At 39.8% G+C, this 20007-nt stretch overlaps 1 protein-coding gene across 1 annotated transcript in view; it reads left to right on the top strand.

Annotated features, from left to right (window-relative positions):
- Positions 1 to 20007, top strand: part of spag17 (sperm associated antigen 17) — a 216366-nt gene that overhangs the window by 80485 nt on the left and 115874 nt on the right. Inside the window, 5 exon segments of the mRNA XM_048603090.1 lie at positions 23 to 111; positions 10005 to 10253; positions 12420 to 12531; positions 15993 to 16127; positions 18743 to 18942. Coding sequence (XP_048459047.1) covers positions 23 to 111; positions 10005 to 10253; positions 12420 to 12531; positions 15993 to 16127; positions 18743 to 18942 — 785 coding nt within the window.

Below are 20007 nucleotides of genomic sequence, written 5' to 3'. Positions count from 1 at the left end.
TGTAATTTCTTATTTTTACAAGCGAGTGTTTCAAGGCGACCAACTAAATCAGAAATTGAAGAAGAAGATGAGAAAAGTAATGGATCTTTCATTCGAGAAGGATCACTTAAAGTAAGTATTTTGCATTTGTGTTAGAAATGTATAAGCTATTTCCAGCTGTTATGACCTTAGTTGTAAAGAAAGTTTTATGTATAAACATTTTTAAAACTTAATGATGTACTGTACCAAAGACTTCAATTTCCTGGGTGATTCATAACTTTATCTTTTGCTTCAAAAAAACCTATGAATATTATCGACATCATGTTACAGATGGAAGCTTGGATCTTCTACTTTGACAGAACTTTGCAACATGTTGATCAAGGCAAAAGGTTCATCTGCTCTAGTTACCCATTGCTAACCCTGGATAATTTTCCAGTGTGGTGATATAGTTTATATTTAGGAAGGACATGGCGTGAACAATAGCGCAGTATGACTATGAGTTTTAGGTTTATATAATGTAAGAGCAATTATTAAAATTAAAGCAGCTTTTTATCCAATAAATTTGATTATCATTTAGTCAACTGTACAGACATGTGGCTGTAAAAGTTTTACTGAACCTCTGCAGTGATTTATGTGATCACCTTTTCTACAAAACTGGCGATCGTTCACAAACGATCACAGGTGTCTTTCTCCTTGGTTATACTGTGTATAACTTGAGGGCCCAGTTGACCAAGTCAGATAATATGAGGGGGAAGATCACCTTGAACTACCACAGCCAGCATGGCAATTGAACTAGCACCATTGTCATCATTCTGCTTCACAGGCCAGCCACTAAACCAATTGACCCATATTTTATTTGTAAGAAACAGAATTTTCAAATAGGACAAAAAGATTTTATTTTCTTTGGTGACATAACATTGTGCAGAATATCCCCTCCCTGGATGTGACAAGAAAGGTAGTAAGTTGGGGAAATAATTGGATGAGTTTCCCCTGGAGCAAAATTCACATCCTTCTCACCACCTCAGCAATTGCTGCCTGAGAAGGTCGGTTGGCAAAAATCTCAACTCACCAGAAATTATGCCCCTTAAATTGCCAATTATTGGATACCTAATGGACACCTCAATTTGCCATCTCTCCAATCACCTACTTTCTGAACAATTGGAGGCAGCCTTTATTTGGCCAGCAGACGTTTAGGTGAGTCCTCCATTTTTAGGTTTGGATTCCAGGGAAAGGTCTATTGATGGCCTCGCTACTGTCTGACTGGCTTGTTTCCAAAAAGTGGCAATACAGGTTTCTCATTGGCCTTTCAGCCAGCAGACAAGACCCCAAGTCTCAACCAGATTCTGCCCATTGTCCCCAATTCTGGGCAGCACATTTTAGCACATTTAGACTATAGAGAGGATGTAGAAAAGATACGTTCCAAGATTGTTCCAGGAATGAGGTACTTCAGTTATGTGGATTAAAAAATGTATTTATGCATTATCATGTACATTTTGAGTTACCCAAGTTACCCAATATGTGCATAACTGTTCTCATGCATTAGAAGTTTGTTATTATCGTCCGTCATTATGTATGCATTGCATGTGCAGAGCCAAATTTTCCAGGAAGTGGCTAATTTGTGCAGATTGTCACCTCACCCCCTTTTTGCACAAAATGAAGGAGCACAGTAGTTCTGACAGGAGATTTGAATCAGGGCTCTTTGAGAAATGCAAACCATTCATCCAGTCTCGCAGTGCTGTCATACTACAGAACCATTGAGGAAGGCAATGCCTCTTTTCCACAGCCTTGATTTCTGGGCTCATGTTTGGCCTGTAGGGCACATCTCTTGCCTTCCTCTGGTGTGATTCATTTTCTTGGTGGCTTTCATGAGTCTGCTTTAGCATCTCTCTAAATTTTAGGCTAAAATTTAAATTCATACCAAAATATTTATTTGTTTTTTGAGACGTTAAGTGTTCAGGAAATAGGAGTCAGTCTGGCAAGCAGAAAATTTTAATTTAGTTATAAAGTAATATTTGTCAAAGCAGGGTAGCGACTTTACACGCATGTGGCTTACTGTGCGCAAGGTGAAACATGGTTTCTGGTCTGTCTCTAACACCACTGGGGCCTTCTGCTTCAGGCTTAACAGCAAGCTCTGCAAACTAAAGTTTCAAATTGGTATGCTCACCTTCACTACTGATAATTAACTCTGTCCAAGTCACAAGCTCAGCGTGATCAATCCTGCCATTATGTTTTGATTGCCCCAGATGAAGCAAGACTCATTTCTAATTGACTGAAGGAGTACTGTGATTAGACCTTGAAGGGTGATGGTCGTCAAATGATGTCACTTCCTCATTAACTTCAGATTGATTTATTAATATGGCAATTATTCACAGGACCATCCTTCCAATTTTAGTTGGTCTCTGTTAATTTAAGACTCATTTGCTAAGACGAAATGGCATTTTGTCATTCTTTCCTTGCCCATTTCTTTAGCTTAGGGGAATGTATAAAGAACAAAAGAACAAACAAAATTACAGCACAGGAACAGGCCCTTCGGCCCTCCAAGCCTGCCCCGATCCAGATCCTCTATCTAAACCTGTCGCCTCTTTTCCAAGGATCTGTATCCCTCTGCTCACTGCCCATTCATGTATCTGTCTAGATACATCTTAAATGACGCTATCGTGCCTGCCTCTACCACCTCCGCTGTCAACGAGTTCCAGGCACCCACCACCCTCTGTGTAAAGAACTTTCCACGCATATCTCCCTTAAACTTTTCCCCTCTCACCTTGAAATTGTGACCCCGAGTAATTGAGTCCCCCACTCTGGGAAAAAGCTTCTTGCTATCCACCCTGTCTATACCTCTCATGATTTTGTAGACCTCAATCAGGTCCCCCCTCAACCTCCATCTTTCTAATGTAAATAATCCTAATCTACTCAACCTCTCTTCATAGCTAGCGCCCTCCATACCAGACAAATCCTGGTGAACCTCCTCTGCACCCTCTCCAAAGCATCCACATCCTTTTGGTAACGTGGCAACCAAAACTGTACGCAGTATTCCAAATGTGGTCGAACCAAGATCCTATACAACTGTAACATGACCTGCCAACTCTTGTACTCAATAACCCGTCCGATGAATGAAAGCATGCCATATGCCTTCTTGACCACTCTATCGACCTACGTTGCCACCTTCAGGGTACAATGGACCTGAACACCCAGATCTCTCTGTGCATCAATTTTCCCCAGGGCTTTTCCATTTACCGTATAGTTCGCTCTTGAATTGGATCTTCCAAAATGCATCACCTCGCATTTGCCTGGATTGAACTCCATCTGTCATTTCTCTGCCCAACTCTCCAATCTAGTTATATTCTGCTGCATTCTCTGACAGTCCCCTTTACTACCTGCTACTCCACCAATCTTAGTGTCATCTGCAAACTTGCTAATCAGACCATCTATACCTTCCTCCAGATCATATACGTATATCACAAACAACAGTGGTCCCAACACGGATCCCTGTGGAACACCACTGGTTACAGTTCTCCATTTTGAGAAATTCCCTTCCACTACAACTCTCTGTCTCCTGTTGCCCAGCCAGTTCTCTATCCATCTAGCTAGTACACCCTGGACTCCATGCAATTTCACTTTCTCCATCAGCCTACCATGGGGAACCTTATCAAATGCCTTACTGAAGTCCATGTATATGACATCCGCAGCCCATCCCTCATCTATCAACTTTGTCACTTCGTCAAAGAATTCTATCAAGTTGGTAAGACATGACCTTCCCCGCACAAAACCATGCTGCCTATCACGATTAAGCCCATTTTCTTCCAAATGTAAATAGATTCTATCCCTCAGAGACAGTAGGAACTGCAGATGCTAGACAATCTGAGATAACAAGGTGTAGATTTACTGAAGAAGGGTCTAGGCCCAAAACGTCAGCCTTCCTGCTCCTCTGATGCTGCTTGGCCTGCTGTGTTCATCCAGCTCTACACCTTGTTATCTCAGATCCTATCCCTCAGTATCTTCTCCAGCAGCTTCCCCACCACTGACGTCAGGCTCACCGGTCTATAATTACCTGGATTATCCTTGCTACCCTCCTTAAACAAGGGGACAACATTAGCAATTCTCCAGTCCTCCGGGACCTCACCCATGCTCAAGGATGCTGCAAAGATATCTGTTAAGGCCCCAGCTATTTCCTCTCTCGCTTCCCTCAGTAACCTCGGATAGATCCCATCTGGACTGGGGACTTGTCCACCCTAATGCCTTTTAGAATACCCAACACTTCCCCCCTCCTTATGCCGATTTGACCTAGAGTAATCAAACATCTATCCCTAACCTCAACATCCGTCATGTCCCTCTCCTCAGTGAATACTGACGCAAAGTACTCATTAAGAATCTCACTCATTTTCTCCGATTCCTCGTATAACTTCCCTCCTTTGTCCTTGAGTGGGCCAACCCTTTCTCTAGTTACCTTCTTGCTCCTTATGTATGAATAAAAGGCTTAACCCTGTTTACTAAAGATATTTCATGACCCCTTTTAGCCCTCTTAATTCCTCATTTCAGATTGGTCCTACTTTCCCGATATTCTTCCAAAGCTTCGTCTGTTTTCAGTCGCCTGGACCTTGTGTATGCTTCCTTTTTCCTCTTTGCTAGTCTCACAATTTCACCTGTCATCCATGGTTCCCTAATCTTGCCCTTTCTATCCCTCATTTTCACAGGGACATGTCTGTCCTACACTCTAATCAACCTCTCTTTAAAAGTATGTCTGATACTCTGGGTTTGTTGAGTCTGTCTTGCTTAATTGATGCAAGTTCTTCATTAAATCTTTTTAGAGGCCATTTGTCAGATAATACTTTTCCTCTTTGTAGTTGCGGATGCTTGTAATGTGTAATTTTCTTTTAAAGGATATAATAGAAAAGTTGCTTCCAACCTATATAAAATGAAGACAAAAGATAACAAAATACTAATATATATAAATAAAAGTAGATAGTCCTTAAACATTTACACAGTGTGCATAAAGTCTAAATGGATCATAAACTGTATAAAAGGTGAGATTGTGCGATATCCTTCTGCATTCAGGCGCTACATGGTCTTTAGTGATAAAAGTTTACATGATTATGAGGTTCCAGACTTAATGTATATTGTTACAAAGTTAATCCTAATACAAAGTTTACATTTAGCTTGGTGATAGCATAGTGTTATTGTCACTGGACTTGTAATTCAGAGATCCAGGTAATGATCTAGGTACATGGGTTCAAATCCTACCTTGGCAAATAGTCTCTTGATGACTGTGAAACCATTGTCATAAAAACACATCTCGTTCACTAATGTCCTTTAAAGAAGGAAATCTGCTGTCCTTACCTGGTCTGGCCTGTTTGTGACACCAGACTCGCAGTAATGTGGTTGACTCTTAAACACTCTTTGAAATGGCCAAGCAAACCACTCAGTGTATCTAATCGCTAAAAAGTCCCAAAAAAGGGATGAAATTATCAAACCACTTAGCATCAACTTTGTGACCAGAAATATAATGGCAAAGTCGGCTCCATCAACCCTGCAAAGTCCTCCTTACTAGTCAAGCAGCAGTCTGAAATGGTTGTACTCATAAAATCATGCCTTACATACAATGTCTTGGACTACACCATAACTATTGTCCCACGAGCACCCATAAACTAGCAGATCATCCATTACAGCTTCCACTGTGAGAAAATCATGAATTATCTCATGTCCTCTGCATTGATACTCCTCTGGAACAGTGGAAATACCAAACAGCATGTACAACTATCTACATCTCCTGAAGGACATCCAGAATGCGTTTGGAAAGTTGCTGCTGTCATCAGCTTTACTTACCATTTACCACCCTTTGCATCTAGATTAGTGAATATTTTTGCCTTTGCAAGTTATGGCAAAATTCCTTAGTTGACATGGGATAGTAAGATCCCTTCAGAGTTTTATTTAGTTCTTATGGATTGATGCATAGTTTCAACATTCCAGATGGCTTCACAGCTAACATGCTGCTAATCCATTCTGGAGGAGTTGTCCCTTTCCTGCTTTTGCAGTTGTCCTATCTTGTCTTTCAGGCTGGCCTTGAGGGCAGCTGGAATTTTCCTCAGCAGATCCTGAATTGCGGTTACAGTCTCATCTATTTTGAAATGATGTTCTTCTGGAAGACGTCCTAACTCTGAACACATTGTTGTACTCCAAGAGTGATTTGTGGTCAATGGTTTAACGTGCTGTAACACATTGTAAACCTGCTTTGTCACATTGAGGGTTAGCAGTCCAAGCTTTAGACTTGCTTTGGCTGAAATGAGTGACTTTTGCTTGCTATCTATGATATGGAACTCCAGGGCTTTGTTCTTGTTATTGCATTGGACTCTCAGTGTAATTGGTTCACTTGTGGCACAAGTCTAGTTCTATCATATAGCCTCAACATTACTTTTGTGGGCTTAAGTTTTGGATCACCATATTGAGCCACTTTGCATAGGTCTGTGAAGGCCATGCGTTGTATGATACTTTATGTTGACATGATATTCTCCTACATAATTACAATTATCACAAACCAAGACCACTTATAGACCTGACTGAACCAATCTCTTATTGGTTCAAAATGATGCAAAATGATTTGTAAGAATCTTTGGCCATCTGTATCTATTTGCTATGCTTCCTTCTGGCCATACATTTGTGTGCAAATGGAATATACTTTTGAAACAATGATAAATGTGTAGCTGCTCTCATTTGGCAAGCAGATCTGTGACAGTTTCATAATTTTTACCCAAAGTAAAACAAAGAACTCCAGATGCTGGAGATCTGAGACAAAAACAGAAAGTGATGGAAAAACTCAACAGATCTGGTCGCAACTGTGAAGAGAAAAACAGAGCTAACACTTTCAATCCAGTGACTCTTCTGTTAACTCTTTTTCTCTCCACAAATGCTGCCAGACCTGCCAAGTTTCTCTAGCATTTTCTGTGCTTTGCTTCATAATTTTTCCACAGGACTGGTGCTGGGAAATGAAAAATTGCAGTCATTATATCTTACCCACTGTTTTTGTTGTGGCCTGTTTCTTTGCTTTTCTTTAGTTTTTTCTTGGTTGCTTGTAGCAGCTTTCACAACTCTGAACATTCCTGTATCTCAGTCAGTAGCTGCGAATTTTAACAGCTCTTCGACACTCAATCTCAGCTCTACTTCTGAGTTAGAGATCGCAAGAACAGCAGATTCTGGAGTCAGAGACAACACAGTATGGAGCTGGATGAACACAGCAGTCCAGGCAGCATCAGAGGAGCAGGAAAGTTGACGTTTCGGGACAGGAAAGATGGGTCCCAATCCAAAATATCGACTTTCCTGCTCATCTGATGCTGACTGGCCAGCAGTGTTCCGCCATCTCCAAACTGTGTTGTCTCTACTTCTTATTTCATGTTTTGAGCTCTCAAGACAATAGCCTGGCCTGTACTGTGATTTTATCGAAACCGGCTGCTTCTGTGCCTTAGGCTAGAGGTCACATGACTACAGCAAACCAGGTAACATTGTTACAGATTGTGTTTCTCTACCAAACAGATCCTTAGAGAACAGAATGTTGAAAGGAGAATTGGTAGTGGTGTTCAAAGTCATTAAATGTCTAGATGCAGAGTACACAGGGCAAAGCTGTTCAGTTGGTAGAAAAGTTGAAAACGAGAATAAAGATGTTGTGATTGGCAAAAGAAATAAAGATGACACTTCGAAAAACTTATTTTCTGAATAAGGCCTGAAATACTCTGCCTGAGAGTACTGGTGCAGGCAGATTCAAACATGGCTTTTGTGAGAGAATTAGCTAAGTATTTGTATTGTGTAGATTGTTGGGTCACAGGCAAATGAGGGTAATTCGCTAAATTGCTCTTGCATTGAGCTGACATGGATTTTATGGGCTATACGGAGTCTTTCTGTTAACCTATTCTATTTTCCTTCTATCCAATTCTACTGTTCCTTCTCCAGGATCAACTCAACACCAAAAATCACATTCATTTGCAGTTATTAAATACCAAATGTTCTGCTCACGTCAGTTATCTGCAGCCCAAAGCCTTTAACAAATTTTGTACTAAATGCTTTTCTTAATCTTCTAACCAAGATTACATTTTATGGGGAAAACTAAAAGACAGATACCCAAGTTTGAAGTAAGAACGCTGAATCTTTTTTTACATCTGTAATCAGCAAAAGACTGTGATTTTTTTTCCATCAGTATCTTTCCAAAATTAATATTGGAACACCGCCCCCCCCTCACTGATTCAATTGACTTTTGTATTTTTGTGAAATTGTCTTAGATGATTCTCATACTGAAGAATTTAGATTAGTATTAGTTGATAGCTGAATTTTCATATGAAATCCAGTTATTAATGTAAACTTATTAAGTAGGAAATTCTTCAGATTCATCTTTACATTGCCAGACTTTACTTAACTGGAAGGGGAATACAACTGCATTTTATGCAAGTGAAGTCCAGCTAATCAGGAATACATCCATTGACGTTCACAGCCACAAGGTTCAGCAATTTTCTCACACTTTCCTGATAGCTTCATCCCAGGCACTATGTTGGAATTATGTTTAAATAAGCATTTGCTGAATGAATTCTACATATTTGCAATGCCTTCTCAACCCACTGCTGCTCTTTTTATTTAATTCATCTTTAAAAATTCATTCATGAGATATGAGCATGGCTGCTGGGCCAACAAATATTGCCCTTGCTATTGGTGGTGAGCCATCTTTTGAAACTGCTCCAAAACATGCACTGTAGGTACACCTGGAATGCCATTAAGGAAGGAATTTCAGGATTTTGATCCAGCGACATTGAAGGAATAGCGGTTTGTTTCTGATTGAGGATGGTGAATGGCTTAAAGGAAACTTTGCATTTAGTGGTGTTGCCATGTATCTGCTGCCTTGGTCCTTATAGGTGGAAGTGGTCCTGAATTTGAAAGGTGCTATCTAAGGATCTTTGGTGAATTTCTGCAGTGCATCTTGGAGATGGTACACACTGCTGTTACTGACCATAGGTAGTGGAGGGAGTGAATGGTTGTGTCAATTTGGTTCCAGTTAATCAGGCTACTTTATCCTGTAATTTGTTAAGTTTCTTGAAAGTTGTTGGAGCTGCCTCATCTATGCAAATGGGGAGTATTCCATCACACTCCTGCCTCGTCTTGTAGAAAGAAGACAAGCTTTGGGAAGGCAAGAGATAAGTTATTCACTGCAGGATGTCTGGCCTCTGACCTGCCCTTTTAGTCACTGTATTTAAGTAGAAAGTCTAGTTCAGTTTCTGCTGAATAGTACTCAATGTTTTGTTTGTACAGAAAGTATAGTTTATCATTGATAGTCAGAGTGTTGAATTTGACAAGTATTTGAGCCTTTCAGAAACATGGAAAGTTGAAAGAGTAGGCCATTCGGTCCTTCAAGCCTGCTCTGCCATTCATTATGATAGTGGCTGATCAGCCAATTCAATAACATGTTATTGCCTTTTCCCCATATCCTTTGGTCCCTTTAGCTCCATGTGCTGTATCCAACTCCTCCTTGAAAGCGTACAATATTTTGGCCTCCACTGCTTTCTGTGCCAGCAAATTCTACAGGGGCTGACCACTTTTCATCTCTGTCCTAAATAGTTTTCATAAGTTACTTTTAGGAATTCCCACTAAAGTAATGTCAACATATTTGTGCACATGTTTCAAGAATCATATTTATGTCATCTCAAAGAACTTTCAGATTTCAGTTTCCTTTCTAATGTGCTTTAAAGTCTTATATGTGGTACTGTCTTTTAAAGTATCCCAACTTTAAAAACAGAACTTTTGTGTTTACCAGTATTTTTTCATACGCCCCCAGCAATTTCAATATTTTACCTCATAATATAACTTGCCAGTTGCTTGTCTTGTATGTTTCTTTGTCCTGTCCAACAAGTTTTAAATAAGTTAAATCCAAGATTTCTCATGCAGTAAAAATTGGACAGATAGTTGCTGCACTTTGCTGTACAATACAATGTGAATTACAGGATTAAGCATTTCAGTGTTATACATTCTTAAAGTATTCTGGTTATCCTGGTTCCTAGGCTTGGAAGAAAGACCAGGATAAGATGAAAGAGGAGGAACAAAGAAAGCAAGATAAAAAAGGCAAGAAAGAGAGACCAAGTAGCAAAAAGAAGGAAGAAACTGTTCACCAAACAGACTCCAAATCAAGAAGATTATCAAAGAAGCCAACGAAACAGGAAAGTCAAATCATCAAAGAAGAGCAAGAAACCATTTCAGAGACTGAACCACATATTCAGGAAACAGCAGAGCCGACTGAGAAATTCTACCAGGTTTGTTATATTTATTTATATTTGCCAGAATTTTAACACCCAGACCTGGAGACAAAATGACTAAGCTTTATTGCAGTTTAACAAAAGAAGATAGAGTAGATTCACCCAAGATCAATGGCACAATTGAGGAATAAGTGCAGGGATTTTTTTTTTCTGAATCTACTGATCAGAAAATCAGAATCTGATTTTCCACGCAAGGTAGTGGAGCCTAGTTAAGTGTACGGAAGTACTTATTGTGAACAAGTCAGTTGAATTCTGTTCAGATCTCAGTCCTCACACAAATAACGGGAGGCAGGATTTCTGGCTGCCTGTAAATTACTCTGCTGACCAAGTCAAGTCTTGGGCTGTGTAATTACAATATTGAGGGTGAGCACTGAGGTAATTTATAGTGCAGGAGGGCTGCATCTCAGGTGGGAAAACAAGGATTTTATGGGACTTTGCTGCAGCATTAGTTGTCTAGAAGTGCTAACTGAAGATTCTGAAAGCCTTTAAAAGTTTCAAGGTTTAAAAATTCTTAGATTATCACTTTGTATGCATTATTGCTGTCTCCATTGGATCCCCATCACTTTGAAGTTGGGCAAATATTTTAGTGTACTGTAGATAAAAGCAATGCTTCCTACCACCAGTTAAAGCCACTTCCTCACCCATGCCCCGCTGCCAGCGGTCCCCTCACCCATGGGATCTTCCCATACATTCATGGAATGTGTAACAATTTCCCTTTTACTTTGCCCGGCCTCATTGCTTGGGGCCCCAAGTACACCGTCAAGTTGAAGCAGCATTTAACTTGTGCTTCTTTCAATCCATGCTACTGTATTTGCTGCTCACAATGTGGTCTCATCTTCATTGGTTAAACCAAGCATAGTCTAGGTGACCACTTTGCAGAACACCTCTGCTCCATTTATAGGAACCTTCCAGTTGCTTATCATTTCAGAACACCATCTTGCTCCCGTGCTAACATTTCTTTCCCGTGTCTGCTATGATGTTCCAGTAAAGCCCAATCCAAGCTGGAAATTCAACACTATATTTTCTGACCAAGTAATTTACAGCCTTCAGGACTCAACATTGAGTTCAACACCTTCAGACGAGAACGCTGTCCTCCATTTTGTTTACCTCATCCCTTCCCCATACCCCCTATGTTTTGTTTGCTCGGTTTGTTCTTAGCAAAACTAACCTATTTTTCACAGTGCACAAGTGTCGTTAAAACACCTATTGTCTTTTCATTGAGATCAGTCATTTACTACCATTAGCACTCACTTTGACTTTTGGTTATGGTATCCTGACCATCTGTTCTACTCGTTCCTCCTTTTCCTTTGCCAACAACATAAATACCAATATATTTTAGCCCTGTTCCGTTCTGACAAAACGTCATAGGACTCAAAACACCAGTTTTTCTCTTTACAGATTCTGCTAGACCTGCTAAGTTTTTCCATATTTTCTGTTTTTATTCCTCTACCTTACAGCCTGAGGTCTCTGCCAAAGCGGTTTGAGCATTCAAGAAGAGTATCTCTCTGTTAGAACGGCTTCCAACATAAATCTGAGGAATATTTACATTCTCCTTGATATATTCCAATTGCAGTAAGAATGACTTTATGAATATATGTATTGAAATGCTTCATAGACATCCCTTCAGACCTTGAATTTTACTTTGCACATTTCCAAATTACTGCAAGTAACAATTGTACTTGCATGTCAACCTTCTCTCATAATGCACAGACTTTTAATTTAACTGACTTCTAGTTTTCCACCAATGGCCCTAAGTGATGGGTGCTATCATTGCTCTCGTATTATTTATACACCGTATTACTGAGACAGAAGTGATGGGAAATGTGTAGCATAATCATCTTATTAAAATATACCTAGCCATTACTAAACATGTCATACCCTCAACATCACTTTTTGCAGAAAATTCTAGAAGTGACATGGTGACATGAATTGTTGAATTGCATCACCAGATTTTTCTTCCTCCAACAACCCAGGTAATGCCACCAACAGAAACAGAATTTCTGACCTCCTGTAACACAGAAGAAAAATATTCCATTTACCAGTATTTAAAAACATGTACCTTTTCAAAACACAACCCTACCTAAATTAATTTTCATATTCATAACTACACAAGTGCCCTTTGTTCCAAATTCATTGACCATTACCTGTGCTATTTATTTGCAGTTTACTGGCTACAATTTTGGAAATGATTTAATTCGAGTCTCTGGTGAAGTCAAGTCTCTATTCCCATCTGATGGAGGGCACATTCAAGTGAAAACCATACAGTTTTTGCATGGTAACTATTTGATAAACCATAAATTGGCCTGCAATGAATGAAATCTACAGAGTTAAATAAGTTTATTACAGCCTTGATAACTACTAGACTGTCAAGCTGCTGAAGGTTAGAAATAAGATGTCACCAGGTTATAGTCCAACAGGTTTATTTAAAAACACCAGCTTTTGGAGCCTCACTCCTCCTTCAAGTGTTAGTGAGAGAGGTAGTATCAGACACAGAATTTATAAGGAAAAGAGCAAAAGGTCACACCACTGATGAGGATGTATCAAACACACCTAAGATGCTGTTAAATCTTTATTCAGTTAGAAGGTTTTAATTGATTAATACGTATATGTAAATCCCCAAATTCCTTTCAAGTCACTGTCCTTGAGAGAACTAAAGGTTTTATCAGTGTAAAGAAGAGGTGATATTTTCGATCAGACAATGCATGTTAGGTGTGAGGCCTTGTTTAGAATCCATTTTTGTTTTGGTTTGGAGTTATTATAGTAAAGAATCCCTACAGTGTGGAAACAGGCCCTTTGGCCCAACAAGTCCACACCAACCCTTGGCACATCCCACCCAGACCCATCCCCTATAACCCACCTAAGCTACACATCCCTAAACACTGTGGACAATTTAGCATAGCCAATCCACCTACCCTGCGCATCTTTGGACTGTGGGAGGAAACCAGAACACCCCGGAGAAAACCCACGCAGACACACGGAGAACGTGCAAACTCCACACAGACAGTCACCCGAGGGCGGAATCGAACCCGGGTCCCTGGCGCTGTGAGGCAGCAGTGATAACCGCTGAGCCACCATGCCACCGCTAGACTGGTTTTATTTCTAAAGTAGGAATTTGTAAAACGCCACATTGACTGACTAGAAATAGTGTGCTTTTTGAATAAAACAGAATGTATCTGCAAATACGAATTCACCAGTCAATGTGAGATAGCAAGAACTGCAGATGCTGGAATCAGAGGCAATACAGTGTGGAGCTGGAGGAACACAGCAGGCCAGGCAGCATCAGAGGAGCAGGAAAGTTGATGTTTCAGGTCGGGAACCTTCTTCAGAAATGGGGAGCTGAGAAATAAATAGAGAGAGGAGAGGTGGGGCTAGGGAAGGTAAGTGGGATGGTGATGGATGAGTGCAGATAGGGATTGGTCAATGAGGTGGGACGGGTGGATAGATGGGAGAGAAGGTGGACAGGTTGTGTCAGGTCAAGGAGGCGGGGATGAGAGGGAAGGTTAGACATGGAATGAGGCTGGGGGTGGGGAGATTTTAAAACTGGCAAATTCCATGTTTAGGCCATCAGGCTGTAGGCTGCCAAAGTAGAATATGAGGTGTTACTCCTCCAGTTAACAGCTGGTGTCATTATGACACTGGAGCAGGCCCAGGATGGACATGTCACCCAGGGAGTGGGACGGTGAGTTAAAATGGTTGGCGACTGGAAGGTGTTGTCGTTTCTTGAGTACAGAGCGCAGATGCTCTACAAAACAGTCTCCGAGTCGACCTTGGTCTCACCGATGTAGAGGAGGCCACATCGGGAGCAGCGGATACAGTAGACCAAGTCAACAGATGTGCAGGTGAACCCCTGTCTGATGTGAAAAGTTTGTTTTGGGTTTTGAATGGAGGTGAGGGGGGTCAACTCACCTATCACCATCCCACCTACCTTCCCCAGCTCCACCCCTCCTCTCTCTATTTATTTCCCAGCTCCCTTCCCCCTCCCCATTTCTGAAGAAGGGTCCCAACCCGAAACGTCAACTTTCCTGCTCCTCTGATGCTGTCTGGCCTGCTGTGTTCCTCCAGCTCCATACTGTGTTATCTCTTCACCAATCAATGTGGCATTTTATAAATTCTTACTTTAGAAATAAAACCAGTCTAACTCCAAACAAAAACATAAACAGAATCTAAACAAGGCCTCACACCAAACATGCATTGTCTGACCTAAAATGTCACCTCTTCTTTACACTGATAAAAATTTTAATTCTGTCAGGACAGTGACTTGAAAGGATTCTGAGGATTTACATATACGTATCAATAAATTAAAACCTCCTGACTGATCAAAGATTTAACAGTATCTTAGGCTTGTTTAATACGTCCTCATCAGTGGTGTGACCTTTGATCTTTTACTTATAAATTCTGTGTCTGATACTACCTTTCTCACTAACACCTGAAGGAGGAGTGAGGCTCCGAAAGCTTGTGTTTTCAAACAAACCTGTTGGACTATAACCTGGTCTCGTGTGATTTCTGACCTTGTCCACCCCAGTCCAATACCAGCACCTCCACATCAAAGCTGCTGAAGTATATGATCTGTGAAATGCATGGGGACAAATTCAGTTATTTTTAAGCTTCTGAGCAAATACATTTAGAGAATATCAAGATTCATATCGTGTGTCAAATCCTCTGTTTAGCCTTTGTTTTAAATCTTTAATGTACAAATATTTACAAATTGTAGCATAGATGATCATTAACCCTTTTGTTTGAAACAGGTCATCGTTAGTGTTAGATCTAGTTAAAATGGTCCTAAAGTATCATTGCATAAATATTATAGGTTAACTCGTAACATGGTATATATGGTCTCAGCATTGTTTTGCCTCCTACTTTTAATGAGCCAGCATCCCAAATGTAGGACTGAAAATTCCAGAACTTGTCCATCCCAAGCCTAGTTGTCCCAGTATGGCTACTACACTGCATCCACCTGACAATGTTGAAAATTAACTCTGCTGTGGATCACAGATGGTTCCAACGCCATTGATCATAGCTATGATATTGTCGCGGAAGCACCTTTGGTGGGAATGCCTTAGAATGCCTTAGTGAGGGGATCAGTGAAGTCAGTATATTGCGGTCTCTTGTGTTCTCAGCATTGAAATTACCAGACTAAGATAATGATGTCAGTTATAGTTCTTATAGTTCTGAAACCATCTGATTTGCTGCAGTCTTACATAGGGTGAGCAAAATACAGAGCAACTTAAAGGGCTTAGTAACAGAGCAACCAATTACAGTATACCTGAAGAAGCCATGATAGTTCAGCTGAAACATCTACAAGTGTATGTCAGTTCAAGCATCATGTACTATGCTGAGATGTCCCTGTTAGGGGCTATGTTGGCATATACTTTGAATTTAAACTTGCACTTGTTCAAATTCTTTAAAATTCTGACATTTAAGCATTGTTTCTGGCTACATGAAGTTCAACTAGCTTCTTGGCTAATTGCCCACTGTATACTAATATCCCCTTCACCTGATATCCAACCCCATATTTGGTCATTTCTGCTGAAGAAAAATAGTGTAGCCAGCCACTTCAAAGACATTTCCTCTGATCTTCCACCAACCATACCTGGAAATTCTATTGTACAACACTGGGTCAGCTTGAAACAGTGATTTCAAAGAAGTTTTGCTTGTTTGTCAGATATACTTTGATTCAATGTAAACTGACATTTCTTCCAAAATTGATAGAAAGTATCTTCTTTCTTGTTACAATAGGTTCAACAATTATTCAGGTCTGTGTAATGAAGGACAAGCATCAATTCTTCACCTACATCAAAGATCCCATAAAATATTTAGATTACAGTGAAGCAGTTCCGTCAGAAAAAGGAGGGTCTGCAATGTCTGACACAGGTAGGAAAGAAATATTATGGGTGCTTTTAATACTTCAGCTTTTAATGGAAACAATTCAATTATACTACAAGAAAATCAATTGCAATTTGTGTGTTTCACTTTGCATTTGTAGAAATGCAGTTTTTGAGTCCAAAGCAGTTACCTTCACTAAAGGATCAACAATCACTTTATTTACTCTTTTCCTTTTTAAATACGTGTACAAAGTTTTATCATCTGGTTTTATATTTCTAGTTAGCTTTATGTAGTATTCTAAATTCTCCCACTTTGTTAATCTTTTGTCATTCTTTGCCGTTTCTTTTTTAAATATTATGTCCGATCCCATATTTTCCCTTCTTTACGTTTAAACACTAATCTTAGATCACCTGCTCTCCATCAAACTGGTTGCAAAATTCAGTCATATTATGATTGCTGTTACGTAAAATCGCCTCTATTATGAGGTCATAAATTAAACCTGACTTCTTGCGCATAATCCGATCTGGAACACCCTGCTGTCTGGCTCTAGAATGTCCTGCTCTAAGAAACTGTTCTAAAACTCATCCTTCAGGTTATCTTTAACAACCCAATTCATCCAATTTACATGTAGATTAAAATGATGTATGATTATTATTGTACCATTGTTATAAGCTCTCTTTATTTCTTCTACCACATCCTACAATATGGTTATTTTTAGAGGGCCTGATAAATTTCTCCCAAATGTGACTTCCAATTTGTATTATTTCTTATCTCTATGTAGAATAACTGTACATCTTGATCTTTAGAACCAAGGCTACTTTCTCCTCAGTTAATAGAGTTTTATCTTCACCTTTTCTCAGTTTCCTATCGTTTTGAATTGTCGTGTACCTTGAACATTCAGGTCGCAACCTTTCTCATTTTGTAGCAATGTCACTGTGATAACTATCAGATCATTCACACTTAAGCTGCCAACTCATCCGTTTCATTAGGAACACTACCCACATTCAGATACCGAGCCTTTAGTTCCGTCTTTTTACAACTTTTGAGACATCTAGCCTTATCTGCCAGTGCAAGTTCATATGTTCTGTCCCTACTGATGATAATGTCACTTATTGCTACCTTGATTTCTTCTTTTTATCTTCTTTTTTTAACTTACCACAACATCCCCCTCTTGATCCCTCAGCTTCACAAATTATTTTAAGGTCCTCTCTACTGTCTCATTAGGCAACTCACCAGAAGACTGGTCCCAGCACAGTTCAAGTGAAAACCAACTCAATGGTAGAGGTTTTACATTGTCCCTTATCTGTGCCAATGTGCTCAATTAATTGAAACACATTTTTCACGCACCAGTATTTGAGCCACATGTTTAACTCTCTAATTTTGTACTCCCCTACTTTAGCTAATACTATCTAAGCAGAACCTCTTTACTAGACTTACCTATGTTGATGGTATCTATGTGGACAACAACCATTGGATCACTCAATTTAAAGTGAAATACTGCAGATGCTGGAAATCTGAAATTTTAAAAAATACAGCATCTAGAGGAGAGAGTTAACATTTCAAATCCAATATCAAACGTGAAATGTTAATTCTGTTTCTCTCTCCACAGGTGGTGCCAGACCTATTTAAGGACAAAAAAAAAATGCAGATGTTGGAATCCAAGGTAGACAAACAGGAGACTGGAAGAACATAGTAGGCCAGGCAGCGTCAGGACTGAAGAAGGTTAATACCCGAAACATTGACTGCTCCTTTCCTCTGCTGTGTTCTTCCAGCCTCCTGTTTGTCTACCTTGGTACCAGACCTGCTGAGTTTCTCTAGCACTTCCTATTTTTAAAACCTTTGGATTATGCCTCTCCCACTATAAATTTCTCTCTAGCCCAGAGCAAATGTCTGAAACCCTAACACTGGGCAGGTAGCACAGCCTTCGAAATGTTGGGCCTCACCTGCAAAGAACTGCATTTCACTCAATGTTTTCTTTAGCTTGAGTCCATTTTTCCTCATGTGAAGCACTTAATGTTTTCCTACAGCTAAGTTGCTACATAAATACAAATAGTTGCTCTAGTTATATCAATACCATCTCTCCTTAGTGTCTGGCCATGCAAACTTAGACACAAGCTTTCATTTGATGCCCAAACTTCCTCAAAATTTATCTTACCTCATCAATGAAACTGAGTGAACATGATTTCATTTGCAGTTCTGATAAGACTACAGTGGTTGTTCCAAGATAATCTCCAACATTGATTTTCAGTGGTCAGTTCCTCAGAGACTTCAGTACTGAGCACATTGAAGAAAAAAATATTCTGGACTTGATTGGCTGTCAACCTTCAAGTCCCCAGGAAGTCCCCCAGGAAGCTCTCAGTATTATGTGAGATTGACCTAAAGAGCTAGAAAAATATTTAAATAAACTGATTTCATATTATTGCACAAAATCATCCCTGTTCAGTGCTGCCTTTATACTGCAGTGCTGACAGCACCACAGCATCATTGCCCTGTTGTACCATGATAAAATGGTAGTAAAATAATTATTTAAATGTAAAGTAGAATCATTTTAAATTTTATATCTGAGTAACTTGAAGGGTAAAGTGTTGGGCAACCATTGGCAAAAGTTTACCTGTTCTGTTTTTCATTAATTATTTAATTCTCTAATGATCTAATCTTTACAGAGGAAGAAAGAGCACAAGTCTCCATCAGCAAGTGTAGATCTTTCTCTGCTGTCCTCGATGATGGAATAACTATAACACTCAGCAAATATCCTCCTGAAAAGGAACAAAAAAAAGGTGAAGTAATGTTACACCTCACTGGGCAGTGTGCTGTAAATCAAGCTGCTCCCGGAGTTATCACAAAAGTTAAGGATTTTATCAAAGTATGCAGAATTAACCAATTTACCTGTCTTTTTAGCTCCAGATTAACAGAAAGAATAAGCAAGATTTCTGTACTTAATAATTACTAGCTACAAAAACAATGAATCATTGATGTATAACTCCACTAGTTAAAATTCTGACCATCTTCTAACGCTTCACCTTCAGACGTAGAGGTAGACACTAACAGAACAGAAAAAATGTTATAGCTGGAGGGAAAACTGGAAAGGTAGTTCAATGGCCCCTATTCACAGGGTTTCATGAGATGATTGTTTCGCTTATCAGGACGCCATCTCTCTTCTCCAGGTACTTTTCGTTTTCTTGCAGGAGGCACAGAGCAACTAGTTCACAAATTACAACATGCTCTTAATCACTCGTTTCAAATTATAGCTTGCAGCAACTGATGATTAAAAATAAGCTGGCATTCTTCAAGCTTTAGGTATTTTTACTGAACAGAGAGAAAGACACCCCTCCCCTTCCAAGGTCTGAAGATTTCTGGCCGTACTATTTTCACCCACACGACGGTTAGCTACCAAGGAGCAATGACATAGTTTTTCAAGCTGTAGACTTTTGTCATCGATAACTGGTTGAGATTCCACAGATCAATCAGCCACTTGTCGCCAAGCGAATTCCGCATTGTACTTGCCTCCGATGCCAGTTTGTCTGCAACTGACGTTCCCCTACTGGTTGAACAAGCAGCAGTGTAAACACTTCTTAAAATAAGTATAGGTAACTTGCTTTTAAAATGTGCAATAATCCCTTCCACAATTATCAATTTTAAAACAGTCCTTTTCCCATTTTAGTCTAATCAAAACCACAGAAGAAAAGATCAATAAGAAATCAAAGTTCAAAGTGCATTTGATTTCTGCTGATGAATTGGGATATGGTACAATAGATATATGGAGTAACATGAGTTGGAAGAAAGTCAAAAGACTGTACTGAAAAGATATCATAGATAGTAGGAACTGCAGATGCTGGAAAATCTGAGATAACAAGGTGCAGAGCTGGATGAACACAGCAGGCCAAGCAGCATCATAGGAGCAGGAAGGCTGACGTTTCCGGCCTCGACC

Source organism: Rhincodon typus, chromosome 11, assembly GCF_021869965.1.
Source record: "Rhincodon typus isolate 14 chromosome 11, sRhiTyp1.1, whole genome shotgun sequence".
NCBI classification, from domain to species: Eukaryota; Metazoa; Chordata; class Chondrichthyes; order Orectolobiformes; family Rhincodontidae; genus Rhincodon; species Rhincodon typus.
This window is presented reverse-complemented; position numbering and strand designations above follow the sequence as displayed.